General features: G+C 37.9%; 1 protein-coding gene across 2 annotated transcripts in view; it reads right to left on the bottom strand.

Moving 5' to 3' along the window:
• NEK7 (NIMA related kinase 7) overlaps window positions 1-25,923 on the bottom strand; it is a 73,126-nt gene that overhangs the window by 32,480 nt on the left and 14,723 nt on the right. For both annotated transcript variants that reach the window (XM_067300778.1, XM_013961266.2), the window contains exons 3-5: window positions 20,400-20,540; window positions 9,099-9,161; window positions 8,398-8,508 (exon numbers count right to left, since the gene is read on the bottom strand). In XM_067300778.1, the coding sequence (XP_067156879.1) occupies window positions 8,398-8,508; window positions 9,099-9,161; window positions 20,400-20,540 (315 nt within the window). The remainder of the gene's footprint in view (window positions 1-8,397; window positions 8,509-9,098; window positions 9,162-20,399; window positions 20,541-25,923) is intronic.

Raw genomic sequence — 25,923 nt, 5'->3', positions numbered from 1 at the left:
ATAAAATCTCAGAATTAAAGAATTAAAGCCACCTTAATTTGTCCCCCTTCAGAGTTTTTTTTTTTTAATTCCAGAAGACTCTTTCCTCATTCATTCGTGACACTCAATTAGTGAGCAATTATACCAAACCGAAAATAAAGTATTGAAAAAATCTCTATGCCTTATTTGCTGTGCACAATTCAAAACCTATTATTAGAAATATACTTCTTGGGGGGTGGGGGGTGGAGGAGGAAATCCTGGCATCCATCACTGGAATAACACATTAATAAAACAAACTTTGTGAAGTTTATCAGCACAAACAGCTTTAGAAATGAAGTGTATATAGTAATATGCCCATTTTACAGATGAGAATGGGGGGCAAAGAATTAAGATTAAAAATGTTGATTAATTTTGGCACCAATCTTAAGCATCCTCTTTTAGCATACTTAGCTTTGTGAAACAGCTCATCTTCAAAGCACAGTTTCCACTGAGATCAGATGAAGCCGTGAACATGCAATGCTTCTACAAATCAAACCCCAGAGTTTCACCTTGATTATCCAGAAACATGGAATAAGCAATTACAGTTCCCATCAGAAAAGTGGTTGAAGTGGTTTATAGAGTATCCCATAGGAACCGTACCAGAGAAGGTAACAAAGGACAGTCTTTGGAACAACATTTGAGTGCATTAACCATGAAGCCTTCTTTGCCTTCCTTAAATTCCCTGCCCTGAAAACTATACACCACCGCAGCAAAGAAGGCAGCACAGATTCAACAAATCAGTGTGTACTGCACAACCATGATTCCCACCCAGAGCTGCTGCATCCTTAACACTGAATGAAGCAAGGAAGAAATTATCCTGATCTTCAAGAAAGAAATGGTCCTGTAATTTGCTGTAGTACAAGATATTTAGTTTTGCAGCTTCTGTGTCCATTCTGTAGGTTACGGATGGATATATGCAATTCCTTACATTAAACAAAAACAAAACAAAAAAAAACACCTAACAAGAAATGTATCCTCTCTACTACACTGCTAAGCACAGCTTAGCAGAGTTGGCACTCTCACAGCCCCAGCTAGTGCTGGAGCTGACCAACTTGCACAACAGATCATCACCCTTTGGGGGCTAAAGGATGGGCGCTGCCAGTTGACAGCATGTACACTTGCTGACAGCAGAAGAGCAGCACTCCTGACCCCTGACCACCACTCCAAAGTCTGCGTGCCGCAGATAACCGGTTCCTCCGTGTGGTCCCCTTCCATTTGACTGATCCATAATGCCTACACAACTTGCCTCGTCTTTACCGCTCAGGCCTGTCGCTTGTTTCTGTCTTAGTCCTATTTTCTTCGTTTATACGATCACAGCCTATGCCCAGCCCGTCCAAGGCACCCCGTCCAAGCTTTCTCTCCGCTGGCAGAGAGTTTGTCTCCCTCTAGTGTCCTTGCCCAGCCTGCCCTATTCTCTGACAACCCACTAGCTCCTTCTCTAATCCCATTGCTCTCATCTCCAGTACTTCCATTTTCTGCTGATCCATCACTGCCAGGCTCTCATTCGCTTATGCTCCTCAGTCTCTACTGCCTTGCATAGTCACTTCACAGTCTAACTTCTTGCAAAACTGCTCATCCCTGCCAAACTAGTCTCAGTCAAGGTGGGCTTCCCCATTGCCAGTCAGATCCTCTCTCTTCCTTCAGTATTATTTGGCTGCTTGCCCCAAGCTACTCTTCTTTACCTAGTCTTTTCTTTTCTCCACATTTATCTCAGATTATTCTTTCTAACAGCACAGAGAAAGTAGTAAATACCCTTCCCCTTGTACTGAGAGACAGGAAAGCAACACTTCCTTCTCTCAGTTCCATTGCTTGGCCCATCCAAAGCATCTGGAAAAAGCAACTTCTGGTAAAACAGTTTCAGTCACCCATACTATAGGTTGAAGCATTCTTCGTCGCTCAGGTACTGCAGCGTTGTCAGCACTAAGAGATAAAAGGGGTTTATGCAGCTCTACGTGTATGGAAATTCATCACTTCGGCTGCTGTGCTCTAGCAGCTTCTGTCAAGCACACGTGAACTCTTACATCAGAAGAATTTATACATTTAGGTGAGTTTTCATGGCCATTGCTGTAACAAAAATCCTCTTTCCAAATTTTAAGTCCCTGTTTCAAGGCAAAAGGGGCTTAGAGCATTTCAGATACAATGGTTACTCAATTTAAAAAGAAAAAACACACACACACTTGGCAGAATAATGTATTTTTCCTTAGTTGTCTACTAAATCATACAATGTTTTCTGAAATATGTATCCTGAAGCAGGCAGCTGGCATTGAACATTTTAGTAAGAAATAGTTATATTTTGACAAACTGAAAACACAGCTTTTTACACAACTGAGGCTTTGGCTACCTTAACAGCAAACAGAATTACTGTCCTGCTACAGATAGGTGTGCGCAGCAGAATACAGCATTTGCAACACTGCCGTCAAACTACATTCTGGAAGCAACATTATTGTCCCATCAGTCTTCCAAATACGAATGCCATCAATAGCTTAAGTTGGAAACCAGTATTCTGTATGATAAAGAGAGCGCCAAACAATATAGTCAGTTAACAGCAGAGGAAACCTGATAGGGTTTTCCAAAACACCGGGTCATGCATCTGGGAAAGAGATGGATATCTGACCTCAGCGTTCTGACACCGCACCTCCTCCTTACACCAGCACTCCCCTAATCTGATGTTCCCCCAAATCCTCCAACTATCACAGCACAGAAAGAATTATTATAACTCTTGCAATTAACATATTTGTTGGTTCCTCCAAAAAAGTCAAACGATAGTTAGCGTGCTATCAATGTTTGTCAGATAACCCGTCTGAAAATCATCTCTATGTCTAACACACTCCCAGTGACAGCAATCCACTAGTAAACAACTTAAAAAAAAAAAAATCCACAAGCTTCCTTTCTCAGCACATACAACATACACATACAATACATAAACATACACATACAACAGCGCATACAACCAGCTTCATAGCAGTGAATACAGTTAACCATGGGCAACCACTGGCCTTTTGGCGATCCAGGACAACCAGCTTCCCAGCACAGAAAGCAATCTGCTTCTGTAGTAGTATGGGCTCCCTTGACCCTGGTGCTATGCTGCACAAACAGTGGAGAGCAAGAAGCACTGTTAAGTCTACAAAATATTGACAACTCGCAAACAAATTCCTGATCCACACCTGATCATCATACAAGTTCAAAAGGATGCACATAATCCCATTCAGTGCTACCAGTCTAGCCTCGCAAACACCACTGAACACTTGAGATAAGGGAGGCTGTAATAACTGTCCCATGCCCTGTACGTTCCTGCCCAACCCAATGCCATTACAACATCTCTGTCCATCCCAGAGGCTGTCGTCTCACTGTACAGCTGTTCCACGTGCTAAAACACTTGGATTGCAATCATGCAGATTTTACAGTGGTTTTGTAGTTGCTTCACACAGGCAGAAACAGCATTTGGGGCTGACAAAGCTGCCAACAATTGCACACTAAAATTCCTTCCACTCCTTAAGAAAGTGCAAGCTGTCCTGTAAAACAGAGCAAGCAAACCAGCCAGCCAGCTCTGCTCCAAGCAGTACGAGAAAGCCTGAGGTACACCCTGAGTACCGCAAACAGCTTCCAACACACATCACTGCTTGCTTATTTATATTGGCATGGGAAAGGAAGGGGGTCTGCACCCCAGGCCATATGGAGAGGAGAACTTACCTGACTCAGTTTCACAAGTTGATGCTCAAAATATCCATCACAGGTGAAATGTCAGAATGATGAACAACGGGATTTTGAACCAGACTAAAAAGAGTTGCTATTGCAACTAGCAATTCAGACATGCATCAGTTGTTTGGAAGGAGGTAACTGTATTTTAATTATCCAATAGATAGTTATGGTAAAGGACAAAGAATGCACTGTTCCCAACTACAGAAATCACAGGACTCAATATGAACTTCATAATGATTTGAAGTATTAAAATATTTGCCTTACTTTATCTAGTTATAGTGTAAGTAATTTTAATTTGAATTTGGAAAAAACACACATAAAAGTATTCTCTGAAGAGTGGGTAAAGTGCCTAGGTGACATTTTGTGGAATTCAAATTATTTTATATCTATCTTGAGAGAGGCACTAACATATTTTCCTACTTTGTAGATGAAAGCTTTCATGCTTGTTTCCAAAACATGATCTAACTTAAGATCTTATGTGATATATTCAGTTTAAAGTTTATATTTTTTTGGTGTGCTAAGATAATTTGCCAGAAAAACTAAAAATATCTACAGAAATGAACAGATCTAGGAGTTTATTGCATTTGTATTTTAAAAACATTTTAGTATCTTGATAAGATTCCTTCTTACAAGGTTTCCTAATAACTTTTTTAATTTAGTATCTTAACTGCTTTGCAAAATAGTTCAAATTGTATTGTTTCAACATATTCAGCACAGACTAACTTTTCTTTTTACTGAATCATCCTAATATATTTTCTTGATTAATGCAGTTAGAAAGTTTTTCATTATTTACGGCATTTTCTTTACCCAATATATCACATGTTGCTCTACAGAAAAAGAAAATCCCCAAAGTAGTTAATCCTGCTACAGAACAATTCCACCCCTCCGTCCCCTTCCCCCCCCCCCCACTGTCCACAGTGCAGGAGAACCATGACTATTAAGAAAGGGGACCTATATTCCATAATTTTGCTTTTAGAATCAAGTCTAAAACTGGCTTTACAACATATTTTTATATCGCAATAGGAGGTGGTGTTACAACATAGTACCAACAGCTCTCATGACCTACCCTTAACCTTGGTTACGTGTTATGCTAAGATGCCCACGCTCCACAGCGGAGACACCTACATACGATGGACAGCGACCGTGGGAAACGAGCACAACAGTGCGCAAGTGTGCTGCGGCTGCGGGTAGCAGTCAAAAGGGACAAACCGGGCCACAGTGACAGCCTGCAGGGAGCCCAGCAGGCTCTGGAGAAGGCCCTGCAAAATCTCTTCCTGACTGGGAACTATCTCGGGTGCCAAATCTGTGTTGCCCCCGTAACTGAACCAGGCTCAGCCCAAACCAAAGACACAGGCAGACGAATCTTCCCAACAAGTCCTACAGCGAAGACGACTCATTGCGGGCTTGCAGCCTTGCAAAGGAGGCACACTGCCATGCCTCAGCTTTGCTGCTATTTGTACGCATTACAGCACGACTGCTGCATGCCCAGTGCAGGCAGTTAGTTAATACTGCTGCATCTTGAACAATATGGGTACCCACACTAGCTAGAAAGCTTGCTGCTACCGTACCGCCCCAATGCCATCGGGAACACTCGGAGGTGAATTACTGTATAATACAAGGAAACGTTATGAAAAAAAAATATGAATTAAACCTGGACTTCCATTCAACTAAGCTGAAAGGTTTTGTTTTCTTTTAATTTTTTTTTAATTTTATGAAATCTCTGAAATATACAAAATATATTCAGTACTTAATTTGTTATAGCATGCAGAACTTTTATATGACTTTATATTCCATTTACTTCTGCAGTGGACACAATGTCTGGAAAATATTTTGTCCTACAGGAACCTTAGGTTCTCTTTCATCATGAACTGGGAAATAATTAATACTTAGTTTATGAATTACTTAGCTGTATTCATCAGGATGCTCTGAAGCAACTAATTATTTACACACAAAATCTTTGATGTAATACTATTCAGCAGCCTAAATCACAGATACAGAAAAAATAAAGAATTTTTCCTTCTTTCACCATCCCTGTATAGGGGTTACACAGTACTGAGGTATAACATTCATGACATTTTAGGTTTAGTGCAAAATCAACTGTAAAATCAAATACAAATTTCCCACAGACTGATCACATTTGCCTCTCAGTGTTACTAATAGGAAGTATTCAAAATTTCTGTCAGGCCAGTAAAAATTTTAAGGTTAAGAAAATCCTCAGATTTGGATGCTCCTACTTTTGAGAATGAAGGCTGTAAAGAAACATCTCCCTGTGATGGAGGAAGTTTAAAAAAAATGTTTAAGGTAAAGCGAGATTCTTATTCAATCAACTGAACTAAATGCATGCATATGTTATGTACATATAGCAAGACTCATGATTTCATTACGCACAGCTTTTTTTTTTTTTTTTAAACATACAGCAATTTTGATGAATGCTTATTAGTATCCACTATCAGTCTTCAATCTAAATGCAAGTGATTTTCCTCAGCTGTCCTCTCAATGGTGACAAGTAAAGTATTAATCAGAAGCTGAAAAGTCAGAACTTGGTTCATTAAGGGAAGAACTAACAAGTTCATTAAGGTATACTGTGAGGTACAGCAGCTTTGCTAGCATTCTCCAATGTGTCAATAGTGCACATCAGAAATACCACCTAATGCACATAAGAAACACCACAGTAAACTGGTTAGGTTTAGAAAAACTGTCCTACAGTAGTTTTTGTTTGACATTAACAGTGGTTTTAGTGTCATTCAATCTGTGGCCATTTAAAAATTTCAGAAACATGCTTGATCCTATAAATCACACAGCAGCCTGATACCCAAATGCTCTTCTCGGTTTGCCTCTACACTTTCCAACAAACTTACAGTAGCATTCTATCAAAAATATTGGAAACCAAAGCATGATTTTTTTCCTCCCTAGTGCAATACAGCAATTTACCCCAGTAATGTGACAGGCAGACATTTTGCCAGGAAGTTTTCATACCATTATGTATCATTTATTTTCCAGACAATTTTAAAAATATTTCTTTCAAAAGACACTCTATAACTGATGTCCCCCACACACTTGAAACTCATACCAGCCAAATAGTCTATCAAATCATTTCCTCCACAAACAGCATGAAGACTGAGTGCACTGTGACACCTCATACATATTTAATAATAGCCTGATAGGCTGTCATTAACATCAAACAGCAATCTAAGTTTGCTACATTAAACATGATCCCTGTGTTAAGAGGACAATCACAAACTGCCTCCAAGATCGAGCCTGTAAGAAATGCCCACCGACTTGGACAAGGTGTAATGAGGCCAACTGCACTGAAGGAGCCATTATTCACGCACCGGATTAAAACAAAAACAAAAAACAAAACAGAGAAAAAGCTTCAATGGGTCATAAACCCAGATATGCCATAAGGCAATCTGTCACAGAGCACTCATATTAATAACTGTTGTGTCAAAACTGAACATTCAAAAGAAAAGACAAACCTTCCTTTATGTTTTATGAAATGTAAGCCCACAGAATTAATAATTCATGAGCTGAAGAAAAATATCAAATTTGGATATAAATATTAACAGCACACTGTCAATCTGTTTAGAGGCAAATTTCGACTGTCCTACCTTACAATTATCAATTTAGAAGGGAATATTCTTCAAAAGCTAAGGAAGAAAAGAAAAACACCCACACACCACACAGTATAAAAGTCATTAATTAAGAAATTAACATGCTCTATTCACATAGGTCCTAAATGAACCAGCAAAATGCTGTTCTGCGTTTGCCGAGAGACTGTTAGCTGGCTAGCGTTCTTTCTTCCCAGAGTTACACTGCGCTGACAACAATAACACTGGTGCGTACACAAGAAAGTACACCAAAGGGACATGCTACAGCCAAGACTCAGCAGAAAAAGGGTAGGAGTACACAGTAAGTGGTTGTCAGATGAAAAAGTGAAAGGTAAAATGCCGGTTAAAAGTTAAGCAAACTCCAGAATATGAAGTTTATACAGCAGCTCTTGGACAAATTTCTCTGATTAGTTAAAGAACAAGTATTTGAAGAGTATAAAAGAAAGCACTATAATAATGCACAACCACTTATCAACAAGTTTACTAAACATGATTTCAATGAAATCACAAAATATATTTTCAGAAGATTTAATTTGATAGTCTAAAGACATAGTAGTGTTTGATTAAATCTAGAAAATGATGCAGTTATTTCCATTTTAATCATTTTGTTTGCTAAAGCAGTTAACAGTTGGAACCCAAGATTATAGAAGAAATACTTTTTCTGCCTTATGACTCCAGCCTTCTCTGCTTTCAGTGCTAATAGAGGAAACAGAATATTTTAAACACAAAACGCAGTTGTGCCAAGGTCAGGAAAGCAGTCAAAAATGAATTGTTTTAAACTGTGGTAACAGTGCTTTTCTTTACAGCTTCTTCTTCTTCTTCTCCCAACGCTAATACAATTGAAGTCTAGTTATATTTCCATCTGCACTTACACTCTGGGCAATACCATTAAAAACATATTTACATATGCATCAACATTGGGCATACAAAAAAAACTTGGGTGTAAACACTCCACTGTCCTTCAGAAGTTCTGCCCCTTTAATTTCATTCAATCTAGTTATAAGCAAGAAGACTGAAAAGCCAACCAAACAAGTTATTAAAAGCTTTTAATATTAAAAATAGTAATTCCTACCTTTATCATTCTAGAGAGATCTCCAGCATCAGCCAATTCCAACACTATGTTCAGTTCATTGTCTTCAATGAATGAGGCATAATATTTAATTACATTTGGATGATTCAGTTGCTAAGAAGGCAGAATAATAAAGCATGTTTCAGTGTAGAGCACGTCTTTATCTTTTATGACTGACAAATGAAACATCCTTGCTTAGACCAAAAAAAGAACACCCTAAAAATCTATCACAGCAGAAAAGTATGTGCTTATGAGAAGCATTTACAGATAAGCATGTCAAGACTGCAAGAACATGATGGCATTTTAGGATCAACATGACGATTGGAAGTTACAGTTTTAAAGGAATTTTGCTTCAATGAATCTGCGTGATAGCATGGTTAGCTTCTGTCATCATACAACACTATTTTTGTTACCTGAAATAGTAAAGTCAGATTTTTTTAAAAATCAGTATTTTACTTTACACAGTACGTTTAGTTAATCTACAATACTGTATTTTTAGCAAAAAAACTTCTACCTGAGAAGTTACCCATTTTCCAATACTTTCTGATGTTAATTTTTAAAGGAATTAAGAATTACAAAATACCTTAAGTGAAGTTTACAAAAACTCTACATAGACAATACTGGACACTTCTTCAAATATGTTTATGAGGGAAAAAAAATACATTTTGATGAAGGCTGCACATTTTCTGAGCAACTCTTTTTACCTTAAGAAGATCTATTTCTTTGATGCAATCAGCGCGGGCTTTGGCATCCATTAAATCAAATATCTATACACAAGAGAGAAGACAGTTTTATTAAGTGATAAAATAATAGCAAACTGAGTAATCACCATTATTATTTCATAGCATCGCACTTCCTGGCAAAGCATAATGTTGCAATAAAAAAAAATACTCCTAATGCTAAAGTATTAACTCACTGCATCAACTCTTTTAGCCCCTTCACAGGCAACAAGTACAAGCTTTCCAAGGACTTCATTGCCATCTCCGTGTATCTGTTCATATACGCAACAATACTTTAGCATCTTTCCTTCACATTAGCTCCAATCCAAATACTAGAGCTTCTTCTCCTCTTCCTGCCGTGCCATTATCACAAACTGATTAGTTTTAATACTGAGCATACCCTTCTTTCTTACTATCTTGCTGTTGTCTTCCTTTTCTATTTTAATAACTATATTTTTGCTCTCTCTCAGAATGAAAACTTCATTATCATCTCCAATTCTCTCTCTCTTTTCCATTTCTTTCTCTTTAGTAAGCTAAGAGGTAATTTAGGTTCTGCAATCTGTTTACTCAAGCCCATATTTCTAACCTGTCACCCGTCACCTTGACTCTTACAGTGTTTTATGCTTAGGCATCTCTGCTCTTTTTTTTTTCCACCTCCCATCTGCTCAAAATAACACTGCAATATATCTCATCTTTGCCTCCTCCAAAAAGTTAACCCCAGTAATCTTTTTTCCCAGTTAAGAGTCCTTATCCTCCCCTCAAAAACTTCAAGCAAATCAGGAAGTCCACATATGACCTGTCAAACCCCAGCAGAGGGGGGCACTGGACACGACGCTCTTCACAGCCCAAGTGTCACTCCTTAAGCCACCTGAAGCAGGAGGCTAGTTTTTGCTCACAGCGCAGAGCCCTCGCCGAGGGTGCGCTGCTGCCTAGCCCCTACTTCAGTTCAGAAATCCAATCTTCTGGCTTTGAGTCTGGCATAAGAGAAACCACACTGGAGAAGACAGAAGAATCACTTCATGAAAAAGACAACTGTAAGTTAAATATTGAAAAGCCAAACTTGTAGAGAGGAAGAAGACAACAAAGAAAGAGGAGGAAGTAAAGAAAGAATAAAACAGAACTACTCTGCAAGAAATAAAGGAAATCAACCATCTCACAACTACGTGTAGAGTAAAGCCAGGATGATGGGAAATAAGCAGACTAAACTAGAAGTAACTATTCAAGGTGGAGACAGGGAGACATAACAGAAACACAGCAGCTTAAGTCACAAGAAAGCAATACTAACATTGAGAAAGAAAGCAATCTCAGATGTAACAGAAGAAAAGAGTACTATACGCAAAATTTTAGGTATAAGTATAAAAAGTAAGCAATACTGATGGAAAAGACAGAAAAGAAAGTTTAGGAATTAAAGTTGGGAACACACATAGTGAAAGAGAAGAAACAGCCTGCATCTGTTACAAACCTCAAATCACAATTTAAAAAAAAAAAAAAAAAAAAAAAGCACTGTTCTTTAATCATTTTGACAACAGACTGAGGTCCTAGTACTTGGTACTGTCATGAAGGACTAACGGTTTTTGTAGGAAACTTCTAAATATTAGAGCCAGCACATAAAATGAGAAAGTACTGGAAGGCAGGAGACCATCACTGTCCCTCCTGGGAGCTAAGAGACCAGCCAGCAGAAAGTTTTGCTCCCCCTCTCCCCAAAAGAATCAGTGACAGTGTGCGGTGGGAAGCAGGGAAAAGGGACAGCTAAAGGGCCATGCCTTGAAGGAGATCTAAAGTCATGAGCATCACCAAGTTTATCACAGCCAAAGTCAGTCACAATTTCATTTAGGTTTCTGAATGTACCCTAATTAGGGGACAGGAATAATGGTAGGACAATCACTAGTCATTCCAAAAAAAATGGACAGACAGAAAACAAACCCCATAATAACACATAAAATACTGTCCTTACAATAAACTCTCACAGTAGATCTTTGAAACAACTTACTAGGGGGATCACCAGCCAGGCACGAAGTAACAGAGTCAGCCTGGCATTCACATTTCCCTCCTCCTCGCTACCTGTCTCATATTGTATGCAATGTTAACTAACTCATTCACATTTTTGCTAAGTTTCCATATAATGATTAGATGAGAACATTCCTTATAAATTATACAGAGATTCACAAGCAGACATACCAAACCCCAAACAACCGAGAACCTGAATCAAAGCTGCAAACAGATTTTTTAGACTGAAAATTGTACTTGACTGGAATTATCTGCTCATAAGATTTTGAGAAGTTATCCAAGGCACAATTTCAAGATTTAAAACAAGAGCAAGGGGTTGTGTGATAAAAACAGAGTAGTTTACACCTGTTAAGGACTGTGTAAACTCCATTTCAATTCCTAAATCTCTTACCTGGTATTTCTGCTACTTTTCCCTCACTCTCTTAAAGTACGCACAGGCAAGTTTCATAAACCCTTCTAATGACATCGCAGGACACTAAGTAACTACAACTTTGAATTCTCTGCTGAGGTTACACTGGAAATACATCCTTATCTTTTTGTTCTTGAACACAGGACAATTTGACCCAAGCCAGACCCTTGCAGTTGGTTAAGCAATTTTACATATTTAACAACATACTAAACCCTATAACCAGCCTTGGCAGATGTTTGCCTTTGCAACAGTGTGTCAGAGACACAATGAATACTCCAAAATTCTCAAAGCCAAGGCTAATCAGCATCCAAAAAGGGGAAAATACAATGCTATTATTGTGTATTTAGCCTAGTTCTCCTTTTTCTCTCAGAGATGGGTAATTTTAAAAGAATAGAGCAACACAGGCACTCAAAGTCTGTGCAGACTATCACCACATTCGTGAAATATTAAGAAGCCTGCTTTATTTGTACAATTAAGTCACATGGTTTTAAGAAGCCCCTTTAATCACAGTCACAAAAATGGATGAACCGCCTATTCTGAGCCCCAGATGGATGCGGACGGCTGGCATATAGGGCTCGCTCAAAGAAAGGGAAACTCAAACTCCATCCCAGGTGAACTATTATGCCCTACATCTGCGTGCACACTTTAGACATGAAAACAGGGACAACTATCCCTGTAATTGCCAGGAGTTACAGCCTATTATGTTTAAATTACTTTACCTTATTGGGAGGAGGGAGGGGAAGAGGCATACTAACTGCATCTGTATTAGGAGTATTTGCCAACACACCTGAACAAGGAAATTTGGTAGCAAATTTTTCATAAGCTATGCCTCTGATTAAGGACATAAATTGATACCTCTATTTTTGTTGTTTTGTTATTCCTCTGAGAAAGCCCTACATTTGGGACTGTAAAAGATCCAGGATCAAGGGACCCCAGGAAAGAAAAAGAAAAAACTTTGTTTGAGTCTGAGTACTGGTATTCTCGGTACTTCTAATTTGTTATTAAACAGTCTAAGAGTCTCCACTAGGCTAAGACTACAGCTGCTCTCAGGAAAGGTCAGACTTAAGTTTTATAAACGTGACCCTCTAGATTTTTGCTATTCTTCATACAGGAGAGTCGCAAACCTGTCACAGCTTCAGCTAAAGTGAATATTTCAAAAACTATTTGAATAAAATAATGCAACACAGAAAAACTGAGTCTTTTTTGATGCTTACAAACACTAAGCAAGATACTCTGAAGATTCAAGATATACAATTTTTCAGGTTCTCAGTTGGATTTTAACCAAAACCTGACCTGGAAAGAACGCAAATATCTCCCAGAAATCCAGAATTTCAATTTCACAGACATAAACCTCCTTCAACCACAAGATTGCAGGGGGAGTGGGGGAAACTTCAGCCTCTGAAGAATATCTAACCTCTTCACATTCAAACTGCTTGCAGGTTCTCTTTCTCAATAGATTTTCTTTCCATTGTGCAGAACTGCTCCATTTCAGATCAGAGGCACCTACTGTATATTCTGCCACATCAGCTCTCAAGGAGACTAGGATAAACAGAACAAGCAAACAAACAAATGAAAAAAATCACACTTCATCACCAGATGACTCAGCACTGAAGAACATCTTACACTGAAAAATGGAAGCCACAATAAAAGATTTTAGAAGTTTAAGAACATCCTTTCAAGTGTATATCAAAATTACATATAGCACCTGGTAACTATTAGAATGATGGTTTTACAGGAATTCCAGGAAACCAGATTATCACGCAGGAGACATTGTCCTTTGTTTGTGGTTTACTGTAGACTGGCCATTAACATAATGATATCAAGTTATGTCAGTATTTCCACTCTAACTTTAACAGCTTAGTAGCTTTGCAAAAAAGACTTATCTCATCTTCAGGTGACATTACTCAGCAAACCAACCTGAAAGGTCAGCTCATACTCCATCCCTCCCCAGCGTGCACAACACACAAGTACCTGACACGTGCACTGGGCAGCCCTGTGCGCTCAGCCAGCACGGTCACCATTGCTCTCGGTGGCCGCAGGTCTCATCCTGGCACAGCAATGCAATGCCTAAGGACTCGTCGGGTTTTGTCTCGACTTGTCCTAGCCCAAACTTATTTTTCAGCCTGGTTTAGCTGTTGCAGCACATGCCTAGCGACTGGATGACTCACCTTTACCAACACCGTTACAGTCAGGTGTCTAATGCCTCACCTGTTTTTAGCTTCAGCTCAGCTTTGTGCAATTATATGGTCTTACCTTAAGGAAACTATACCAGATATGGTAAAAGTCTAACAAAACCTAAGTGATCCACATCAGTAAACTTTTGGACCAGTAAGAAGCATTAGCAATTGACTGCTTGAAAGCCCATAGTATAATCCCAAGTAGATGCACAGCCAAGGAGGAAGCAGCTCCCACCATCAACACCTTCCTCCAGTGAAGGGCTCAGGACACTGATGATTTACATAACACCACACTGGAAGGGTGAGCATGAATGGGGTAGATAGGAGGAAATTTGTGTTTATCAGCTACTGGGAACTAGCAGTAACTGGACTACAAGCGTCAGCATCACTGTAATTGGCTAATAATAATAACTGCTGCATTTTGATTAGACTGTTAGGACATTAATTAGACTAACAATAAGTTCTAATTTTTGGCTCCACTTATAAGGTCAGGATCACAGGGTAAATCAGGCTGGGCGTGTGCTTCTCTAGCCCACACAAATTGCACAGTGTAATACTACAGCTTTTAATAAAAATTTTAATTATTTTCCCTAATTTCTATTTTTGAGGGCTATGATAAGATTAACATTTCTACAGAGTAATTACGTTTGCTGTAGAAAACCTAATAATAAGCAGAAGTGATACTAAATTTTTTTGTGCATCAGTTTTCACAGAGCATAATCAAAAATGTCATTGTAAGCACCATACCCTACTTGGCATGTACTGTGAAATTCCTAAACCAGTTATCCAAATACAGCTACAGAGACTTAAGAGGACCTTTTAAAGTCCTTCCAAAATTCTGATTTTTTTGCCAGGACTTAAAATAAACCAATAAATACATCAAACATGTTTTCTGTTTCTAGAGAGAGATGCAGAAACAGTAAACTAGGTTAAACAAAGTGTCCGTTTAGCTTAGTATTCCATCTCCCACTGTAATCAATAGCAAATATCAAAGGAAGATTAGAAGGATAAGCAAACATTGGTACTTCTTCAAAAATACTCTTACAGTGTGCTATGCAACTCAGGGATTTCTGGTAACTTTGCACTGAATCATTTCTCTAGTACCTGTATGTCAGAATGGATTACAACTGTATTCTTTCAGCATTTTAGAAATATCCATTGTAAGAACTATCAAGAAATATCAATATTTAGAATAGTTTGTAAGCTTTTGTAAGATACAGAACACAAACCGTTTCCTATGCAGATGTGTTACCCAAACAAAAAGATTGCAAAACATGAAATCAACATCCTGAATATGTTTCTTACATAGAGGCACGCTAGCAGCTAGAGTTCCTAGAGAGCCGTGCGCACACAATAGCAGAAAGTTTTAAAACCATTTGACCGCCAGATGGAATACATCGAGCCATAGCTTCCAAGCACAGAACATATTTGATCAATTACCAACTACCAATTTAACTTAACTTCTGAAGTCAAATGAATGCAGCAGTGTTAACTTCGAACGTTAACCTCAAACTACCACTTTCAGAACACGCCAAGTTGGGAGCTGACTTGGTTCCTCATGCTCTAAAGTCCAGTGCTTTTCCAAGATTTCCTCTTTGATATTAGAGGGATAAAGGACTTTTTAATCTCACCATTTAAATGGCAATTCAACCCATAAAACAAAAGTATTTGTTTAAAATTCTGTATAAAATGAAAATACCTTAACAAAACTTATTTCATCAGCAAAACATGAACATGACTGTTGCAAGATAAATCTGCATACAAATAAGCAAAATAAAGACCAATAGAACATAAATATTAAGAGTTATGATACCTTAATGCTAATTTTTGCTATTCAGTATTTTGCCACTACAGCACTGCTATATTGAGACAACGGTGTTTCATAAAGTGTGAAATTACAAGTGCTTTCCTACGATTAATTATCTCCAAATCAAGCCCCAAGCAACAATCCACTGACAATGCACAATGAATAATGAATATAAAGTGCTAGATAAAAGGATTCATTGTTTGATCCTCTAACATAGGGTCTCCACTTCTGGAATGAAAGGCAAGGAAATACAGAACAATGCAAAGCAGAATTAAAATGAATCTGGAGTTTTGTGAAAATATGCACTTCCACATAATATTGTGAGTAGCAAAGGTTTACTTAAAAAAAAAAACCACACAGCTTAAAGTGAACTCCTATACCCTTACAGTCACTGACTTTAGATATTTACAACTCCCATGTTATATTCTAAAAAATAAACCATTTTAACCCATATGCTTTTAAGTTAACACCAATCTCACAGTTCACACTGGCAGGAATTTATTTGGTGATGTGACAACTTAGGGACTTGCCTTCATTATGATGCTTCAGCTGATCATTAAATGATTAGCTGATTTGCCATAGCTGTGATCATTTAAGGACAAAGGCTTAGTCCAACAAAAGGCTTTACTGCTAATAGCCCTTACAAGGGTTTTCAGACTCGGAAGTCTTTCTTTAGGTCTGAAATAGGTGGAGCATCTCACAAAGCCAAAAAACAAGAGAACTGTTGCTCAAAATCTAACATCTTTGAAAGAAAAGGTGGGCTGTACCCACGGATGTTAAACAGGCAGTTAAAAAGTGGGGCTAAAGAAAGGTGGGGAGGTGATTAAGTGTTTCATAACCTAACTCATCGGGAATGACAAGTAGATGGTACTCTGCGGGACAAAGACTGGGGAAGGAGGTATGATCTTCCTATGTGCCATAAAACCAATCTCTGAAGCCACTGTTTTGGTTACATGCAGTTTTCTGAATTTTAATACCTAGTCTTGGTTTTGAAAGGCATTTTGTAGATCTCTGGCAAGAATCAGGACTGAGAGATCAGAGAGAGAGAGAGAGAGAGAGAGAGAGAGAGAGAGAGAGAGAGAGAAAGTAACTGTTTACCAGAGTTATTCACTCACTGATAGCTGAGTGTTTTTGTCCCTTAAAGATGGTCTGAGAAAGTTCATTTTGGTATCTAGTGGTTGCTTACATTCCCCTTCTAAGTTACCATTAGGTTTCATTGCACAGAAGGACATATGATAGTGCTCAAGGCTCTGCTGCAAGGATTATTTACAGTGGCAGCAGTAGAGATGTGCTGTTTCTTGCCTAGGTCTAGTCAGCGGAATCTGGACCACAAACTTAACACATGTTAAGAAAATTATCTAACTTCCAGTTTAGGCTTCTACATTCATAGTTTATCTGTGGCCAATTTTTCTGACATCTCTTTGACTAAGGGTAGCTTAAACATTAATGAAAGTGGTAGTTTTTGATTCTGGTTTTATTTAGGTAATATTTCAACAGCATCTCAAAAATATGTTTCCATGGGAAAGAGTATATAATATGTAGTGAGAATATAATATTAGTATTACTTCACTAGTTGCAAGAAGGCAAATCATACACAGGGGGATGAAGCACATAGGGTACAACTGGAAGAAAAGACCAAACATACTATTTTGTGTATTCTGCTGGTTACAGTTCTAGTAAGAAACTGCAAATTATAATAGTCTTCACCCTGCTACATATCTGACAGGAAACCTAATGAAGAATACTACTTCATGTCATCTGGAATCAGCAGCAACTACAAACTCAGAAAGAGCGGTTTCTGTCACCATCTGCTTGTCCTTCCTCCCACAGCATCTTATTGCCACTTGCTTCTGCTCAAGTTCCACAAATACACATTCTGTACACTTTAATATAACATTTATCAATATTGTACATACTTCAGCCAAATAAAATTTTAATAGCAAAAAAATAAACACTCTCATTGGAAAGCTTCACAAGCAATCAAAACTGGCAATCCTTGTGGAACAAAGAACGGCTTGATGTCTTGTAACTGCTTAAGAGAGCGTAACTGAAGAACGATGGCAAGTCACACCAGACCTCGAAGGCAAAAACAAACAGTGGGGTTTGGTAGGGAGCCACTGACAGAATGCACAGAAAGAGACTGGAGATAGATCCAAGCCAGCCAGAAAAACAAATCGGAGGGAAAATGAGACTTGCAAGATCAGAGAGGAAGGCAGACAGTAGTTGAGATGAAAATGGGCAGAAGATGGAAAAGCAGAGAGAAGTCCAGAACTCATTTACATTACTTAACACAAAGTACAGGATTTAGAGATGCTGGCTCAGTGTGGAGATGTGGAAAACAGACCAAAACAATGCCCAGGCACAGGCCTAAAATACAGAGAACACAGTGTCCCTCACATGACAGAAATAAGTATTCCTAGTCTGTTTTGTCAATGCTGAGCTTACATTAATGAGGATCAGGAAAAAAAAAAAAAAAACATTATTTTGATTTGAATAAAAGGAAGCATGACTGAAATTAAAAAAAAAAAAAAAGGAAAAAGAAAAAGAAAAAAAGAGCAAATCTGAAAAAGCTCCCCCAAAAGGCAGTCACTTCTCACCAGAAGAGAAATACGTATTAAAGTATATTTATAGTAAAATTAAGTACAGTCACTATATAAAAATATACTTCTAGGGAAGTACAGGGAACGTCACAGAAATACAGTAATGGTTTGGTATTCTGTCCCATTATGAAACAGCTTTAGATGTCAGCTATGCAAGCTGAAATGGCTCTGCCAAAGCACGGTCAGTGCTGCCACCATCCACTGGAACTCTAGGTGATATATCATAGTACTCTTAGTATTTTTCTTCTTTACCCCATAGGTCATCCAAATCTCACTTCCTGTTCAGATAATACTGTCTTCTACCTAGATCCAGCCTTTATATGGATTATTATTTTCACAGACCACAGCAAACAGTTCCTCCTGACATGCATTAGTCAATAACATTCAAGAGGGGAAAAAAGAAAAAAAAAAAAAACACTACAGCATATTTGAATACCTTAAGGCAATTAGAGCACTGCGTCAGGATAAAGTCATTTGGGAGATCTACAGCTCTTTACCCCATTTGCTACTAACAACCAGGTAAATCCTTAGAAGTTTATCAAATGGTTGAAAAAGAAGGCTTTGATGCAATAGAAACCATCACTTTACACTGGTATATGGACAGCGTGATGCCTTCTCCATGGGATGGAAAGACTTTCGTCAAATGAGGAAGTCTGACATGTAAGAATTCAGCTACGCATACTGACTTTCAAAGCTCTGTAAGAGTATACATTATAATGCCTCAGTATTCTTAATGAAAACACTGTTATAAAAATTTCATAGTTAGAACACTGATAGGCTGGACTTTATGATTTTCCGTCAAGTACCAAGGCATTCCACAGCCCCCTTAATTGACATGAATTTCAAGTCACATTTGACCTTTTTGGTTTCTCACGCACTGTAAATGAAGGAAGAATTAGCCTAATGTTTTAAGACCGTTGATCAAAGTTCTTAGAACGTATTTCAGCTTTTGAAGTAGTATATTTCTGGCAGTTTTCCCAGAAGGGAGAACCAAGTCTCTCTCTCTCTCTTTTTTTTTTTTTTTTTTTTTTTAAATCTTTTCCAGGTCTAGCCCTGCCTCCTGGTGCTGCAGAGCACAGGAAATCACAGAAACAGAATAGCAAGTCGGGATACGACAGAGAAACTAACACAGCATGCGTTAGTGCAGCAAAAAGAAAATGGTTAAAATTGAGAAACGCTAGCAAGAGTCTCTGAAATGTTATGTACATGGTTTTGCAATATACAAGTTAAAAAAAAAAAAAGCAGCACCCTTCAGGACTGGCAGCAATGAAACTTCAAATAGTCTGCTAAATCTCTCTCAAGAGATCAGAACTGAAACTAAAATTTTAGTTTCAATTTTGAAACTAAACAAATCAATGAATTTCCAAAGCAATTCCAGTGGAAAATTTTTTAAAGTATAATTGTCTTATAAACAAACATCTCTGAGCAGCTTCTAACAAAGCAAAAAGAAAATGGAAATACTACTGAATATAGGCTTAGATCGAGTTGTCTTTTGCCTGGGTGACCAAAAAACCAAGAGAGTTTTCCATTTAAAATGGCAGTTCTGGTGAAAATATTAAAATTTACTGCAATGACAAGGTATCTGAGCAAAGAATCAGCCATCCTCATTTCTTATGCTGAAATTTACAGGGACATCATGTTTCTTGGCTGCCTTAAACTCAAACGATTTGCCGCTCTTCTATCTTCTGCCATAAAACCGCTGTTTTTTCTCCCATTTAAGCTGTGAATCATGGAAATAATCAGGGCCCTCAAGCACACACAAATTTTGACCCATGCAATTCACTTAATTCCACAGTGTACTTGCGTTTAATTACTAACTCAGGTCCCACACACATAGATTTATTATTCATGAACTTGGTAATATGAACTCAGTTGTATCTTATAGTCTAAAGGCAACAGAGCTATAGCTCCAGGCATAGTTCTTTTCTGGCTTATACTTGTTTCAGGTAATTTTCAGTCTTTTGAAACAGTAATTCATTTCAATTATCATGACTTTGATTACATATGCACCTTCTTTGATGTATGCACTTTTAGAGTATATTCACTACCTGAAAAAGTGAGCTACAAAAAAAATCAGTTTGTGCAATATTACACAAAAGCTATGTCATGAATTTTCAAAGCTCTTAATGAATTTCTCAATGCTTAGCATCTAGGTACTAGGAAATTAAGATGAAGTCCAAATAATGTTTACCTTTTAAACTGAATTACAGCAAATCTTTTTAAATATTTATATATTACTATTAAGCTTCTACTTAGCTGGTGCTTCAAACAAAAAGACATCCTTACCTGAACCTTTTTCAGTGCTACTGGTACCCCATCCAACAGGCAGGTTGCTCTGTAAACTTCACTGAACTGCCCACGGCCAATCTTCTTCTCTATTCGGAAGTTGGCAAGCGTATTATAGCCCATGTCAGGTCGCAACGCTTTCTAAAATTAAGATGTTAGAAAGAAGTTTGTGTCACTTACAGAAGCAGATGCACTAACTACAATCAGATCCTGAACTACAGTCCCGAGCCTATAGAAACTAGCATACAACTTTAATGTTAAATTTAAGTTAATAAGACAGTCACGCGAGTGTAAAGATACACAAGTATTTGAAAGAATGTTTTAAATTATTAAACTTGTTTTATTCAAATGTATTAAAACCAAAACTGTCCCAGACTAGTCACAAGACTAAAGAAAGCATCTACTATACTCTTCTTGGAGTGAAAACTTAATCATAAAATGTTGAGATGCATTTAAAAAAAAAAAGTTTTCAACTTATCAGGAGTCTGAGATACAGCAGAAGTGAAATCCCATCAAGCCTTCCTTTGCCATTTTTCCTTTTTACGTCTTAGCTTCCTCCACTCAAAAAACAGAGATAATCAAGGATCAACTTGCATGATACAGTATTTTAAGTGGATACTACAGTAGCTATGCAATATATTTTTATATATTCTTCTGTTGTTCCAGAAACCAAATTATTAGAACGCTCTCTTATTTTGATAGAAGCAATGCTACGTTAATGCTAGAGTGCATTCTAAAATGAAGGGCCTAGCTTAATCAGGTATTTATAGGGTTTTTAGGGGAAACATCCAAAATCGCACATCACTCTTAAGATTTTAAACTCATTATGCAGAGCTGTAAGGTACAGATTCTTTAAACAGGCTATATTTAAAAAGTATTGTGTACTTCCCGTTTGAACTGGGAGTTGCTGCCTCTGTCTGCACAGTAACTTGACAAATATTAGCGTAAACTACTAAGGCAGTGTGACAACCGCATGCTGAGAGCAAAGTCTCGCTAATGTGTTTTGGCATGCAGGTTTGTAATCACACATTTACATATGCAATGACCTACATTTGCATGTCAGATCACACACTGTCTTGCTTTATTAAGACCGGGCACCTCCCTGTGCTTGGCGGCCAGAGTGGCGAGAGGGGGCCAGAGGGCGGTGTTTTTTGGCAGCTGAGGGATGAACTGCCACCAAGGATTAGGCTGATATGGCCTGAGCATTAGACACTTCATTAGAGGTAATCTGTTTAACAGTGGGCAGTGTATGTAAACTTCACAGCCCATTTGCGGCACCTTTTCCCCCCCATGGCCTTTCTTCAAAGGGCAGCGTGGCTGAGTGACAGCTTGTCTCATCTGCTCCCTTGTCCTGTCACACACTTTAGATGTGGAGAGCTGACGTGAGAAGCAGCATAGCTGCACATCTCCAGCTACCACGGGGTCTCTCCTAGCCACGGCGCAATTTGTAGAGAAATAAGCTTGCGCAGGATAAAGGTTTCCTTCGGTCTGAGACCGTAACAGAGCAGATTATATACACTTCACTAACGATCACATTACATTTTATTCACTGAGTAAATCAGTGGCCACATAGAATATTACAATTTCCATGAAAGAGCTATCTTACAACATTAAAACGATCAAAGAGTTGCTTTCTCTTTTCTGATCCATTTTTTAAACTTCCAGGCAAGCAATGCACTAAAAACTGTAACAGAATATTATTCTCTTTTTTGCTCTGAATAGACTTCTGTAAATTATATTTGTCAGCTATATATTCAAATGTAATCTTGAGCACAGAAGAAACAGGAGGGGGGTAGACAATAAAACTTCAGTTTATAATTTCTAGTAGAAAGCATTAAGACAAACAACCTAATACACTAATTAATTAATCAACACTTGAAGAGCTCATTTGTATGACATCTAAATGATTACAATCTTCAACAGAAACCATAATGCCCATTTTCAGATTGGTTTCAGTCTAAGAAAAGTGCTGGTATACGAGTTTGCAGAGAGCTGTGAGTGAAGGAAAGCACAGCTTGGTCAAAAGGCCGCAGCAGTACAGGGCAGGCACAGTTAACCTCTGATACGCAGTCAACTTGTGATAGTCTACGGCAGACAGTAGCTCTCGGATTAGCCGGATCTCTCAAGAGAGGTGCTAATTCAGTGCTTTTCCAAGAACATTCGGATTTACATGCAATTCCTACTATATTGGACATTAAAATTTTCAAAAGCATCTGATGTGCCATAAAATACCAATGCACTTCAGCACTGATCAAAGGAGGCATGCAAAAAGACAGCTGGCCTCACAAAATCTATTAGAAACCACTGAAGAAACCAATAGGCCCTTACTCGCCAAAATATCCTATCATACAGTGAGGCTAGCATGCAGCACGCATTGATTTCTCCAGTGACAACGCCTTTTCAGCAGGTCCTTGCTCCCACCACAAGCTCCTCAGCACTGCTCCCTTACCTGTGTGGCAAAGAAGTGATCTGGATTTAAAAATATATATATTTATTTTTTTTAATTATTCACAAATTCAGTTTTAAACACAGCCAAAGCTGAACTGCAGCTATTTAGAGATTCTACTAAACAGACAAGAGTAGAACGGGACAGGTATTTCCTAATTAGGCTTTTCCGCTGAAGAAATAACAACGTGCATTTTCACAGATTTTTCAACCAAGTGACTTACGTAAGGATTCTTAAGCTATCAACTAAGTTCTCACAGGTTAAAAGAGAACATTGACCAGCTGAATAACCAGCTGTAAGATGAGAAACAGCAGCAGGAATAAGTGTTTTTCCTCAGAGAAGTTACCAGTGAAATCCCAAAGAAAACTATTATTCAATATATATAACAAATCAAATCCTAAGGTTAGTAATCAGAAACACTGTGATAAATAAAACCCTGAAGACAGAGAATCATGATTTTCAAATTAGCTATTACCACATAGGAAAGGGAGCCTCAAAATACTGGCGAAATACTTCCTTGAAAAGTTAAGTTGACTGTCCAGTGACCGTCAAATAGAAAGCTAGACATTTTTAGAAAAAGAATTCAAATGAAATGGAAAACAACTATCTCACTGAAGTCTATTGTGTGCTAGATCTATTGTGTGCTCCCTGAATGGTGCACATAGTTCTGATCACTCATTTTAGAGAAATACAAGAGAACTAGAAAATGTACAGAGCAGAATAGCAAGGCTGAGAAGAGATATGCAATGGCTTCTGTATAAGAAAAAAGACTTGATAAACTATGGCTCTTCAACTTAGAAAATAAACAATAAGGGATACATAATGAAGTTCTAAGAAATTGAAAAAAAGTAAAGAGGAGAAAAAAAAATACACACACACAAACACACACACCCCACCAAATGCAGTATTAAGTTGTGGAACTTGCTGCCATCTGAAACTGCAGAAGCCAAAGTAGAGACGGGTTTAAAAACAGATTGATAAATTCATGTACTATAGAACTATTCATTGATATGAAACATGATGGTCCAGATTCAACTCCAAACTTAGGAAGGGTCTAAGCTGCCAATTACTAAAGTTAGGAGTTACATACAGTCATGCACGTATACATTTGTTTGTGTCTGTTTCTGTGAATACACAGTATTATTATGCTTCTCAAAGCACTATTAGAAAGATACTAAACTAGACGGACTTTGGATCCAGTCCTAGTATTTGGAAGCCTATGACTCTTTGACAGTCAGTAAAATTTTGGTATCCAATTCACTCCCACACCTTCGAATGTGTACCCAAAATTGCCCACCAACAAGATTGCTGCTGGATATGAAGAGCTGGTAATTTAAAGATGTTTAAAGAGTTTTCTCAGTGGAATCTTAAGGACATAATCGGATGCAACCCCCTTGCTACACAAAGATGCAGTTTAAAACCCTTAGCTGATGCAGTAGCGGAAGCCAAGACACTCAATTTTGCCAAATGAATGAAACTTGCAGGAAGTATTACATGGAGTCGTAATTTTTCTTGAGTACTTCATTTAATTAGCAGAGTACAGAAAACCTTACTGCATGCCCAGTTTTTTTCTCCGCTATTCATTACTTCTAATCAAAGCTACCAAAATGCAGTTGTTTAGCAACTGTCACACAAGTAAACAAGATTCATGGGAAACAGACTATATCCTAAACTTCACAGCAGCAGATGTCATAGAGAATATAATGAAGTAACGTAAAAACAGGAATTGTTCTTCTTTATCTCAGTGATATAGCTATGAAGCTTAGGAACAGTAAATTGTATGTCAACACTTTTTAACCATTTAGCTGAAGAATTCTACTAAAACGTTCATCAGCGAAGGCATAATCATCCATTGTATCAGACTTCTGTGTTTGATTTATCAGGGTTGGTAACAGGCCACATTTTTCTCTGCTCAGATGCTAAAAAGCTCCAGTTCTGCTCTTGAAGAGGTTCTAAAATTTGAAGTTTACCGTATCAGACACCATTCATATTGTTCCGCCTTCTTCTATAATCCTTTGTACAGCGTCTAAGAATTGCCAAACCTTCTATCTGCAAAATGTTCTTGAAGTATAGTTTCTTTTCTGCAAAGTTGGAACACTATGACATAGATGTCAGGCACTTAATTCCAAATAGAAAATGAACTTCTAAGTAACCAAGTATAAGCCTAAACTACCTACTCAAGTTTCATTTAGTTCTGCACCTTAAAATCATTATGCAAGTACTGTAGTGTCCAGCAGTACAATACAGTAATTTTTAGAAGAGTATGCCACCAAATAAATGCCTAAACACAAAGATTTTTTTGGCCAGGCTGCAAGATTCCTAAGTCTGGATGCAAAGTTTAGGTCCAACATCTCAATGGATAACAGAAATTCTTTTTTATAAAATTAACTGCTCTGTATCATATTGTACAGTTTGAATATGAAATGGTGCTTCCAAATTAATTGGGACTGAGCCACTACACTATTTGGCTAAACATTTTTGTGTTCCTCATTAACAATTTTCAGTTGTTAGGGTAATTTATTTTGCTATGGATTAGAACATAAATCTATACAATTGGAAGAGCTTCACAGGTTCAACCAACTCTCTAACACACAATTCTTCCTGAACCATTATCTCGCCTCTTGCTCATATTCTCCTGTGTTTTCTATTCCAGTTCTTGCTTCTCCTAAAACCATCAGGAATCAGGTACAGTAGCCATCATCATGATTTGAAACAGTAAGCAGTAATTAACTTGTATTTATAAGAATTTCTTTTCACTATAAAAATATTTGTCCTAATTTGTTTTCGTTATATGCTACAAAAGTAAAGGAAATCCATAAGAATTAAAGTGGCTATCTGGCTCAAAGGAAAAATAATTGGAGTTAACAAGATGAAAATGTCACTGAGAGTCATATTGCCAGAGTAATATTAAAATAATGTCTAACCGAGTATGCTTGTTCCCCTTTGCTCTTTATGCCTTGAAATGCAAAATAGTCGATATTCTGATGCAAGACCAGCTCAGAACCATAAATCCAAATCTTAAGTGTCAAGAAAAAAAAAGGGGGGGAAATAAATAAGAGAATTGTGTATAGTGTAGTT

This window comes from Apteryx mantelli, chromosome 8, assembly GCF_036417845.1.
Source record: "Apteryx mantelli isolate bAptMan1 chromosome 8, bAptMan1.hap1, whole genome shotgun sequence".
Taxonomy (NCBI): Eukaryota; Metazoa; Chordata; class Aves; order Apterygiformes; family Apterygidae; genus Apteryx; species Apteryx mantelli.
This window is presented reverse-complemented; position numbering and strand designations above follow the sequence as displayed.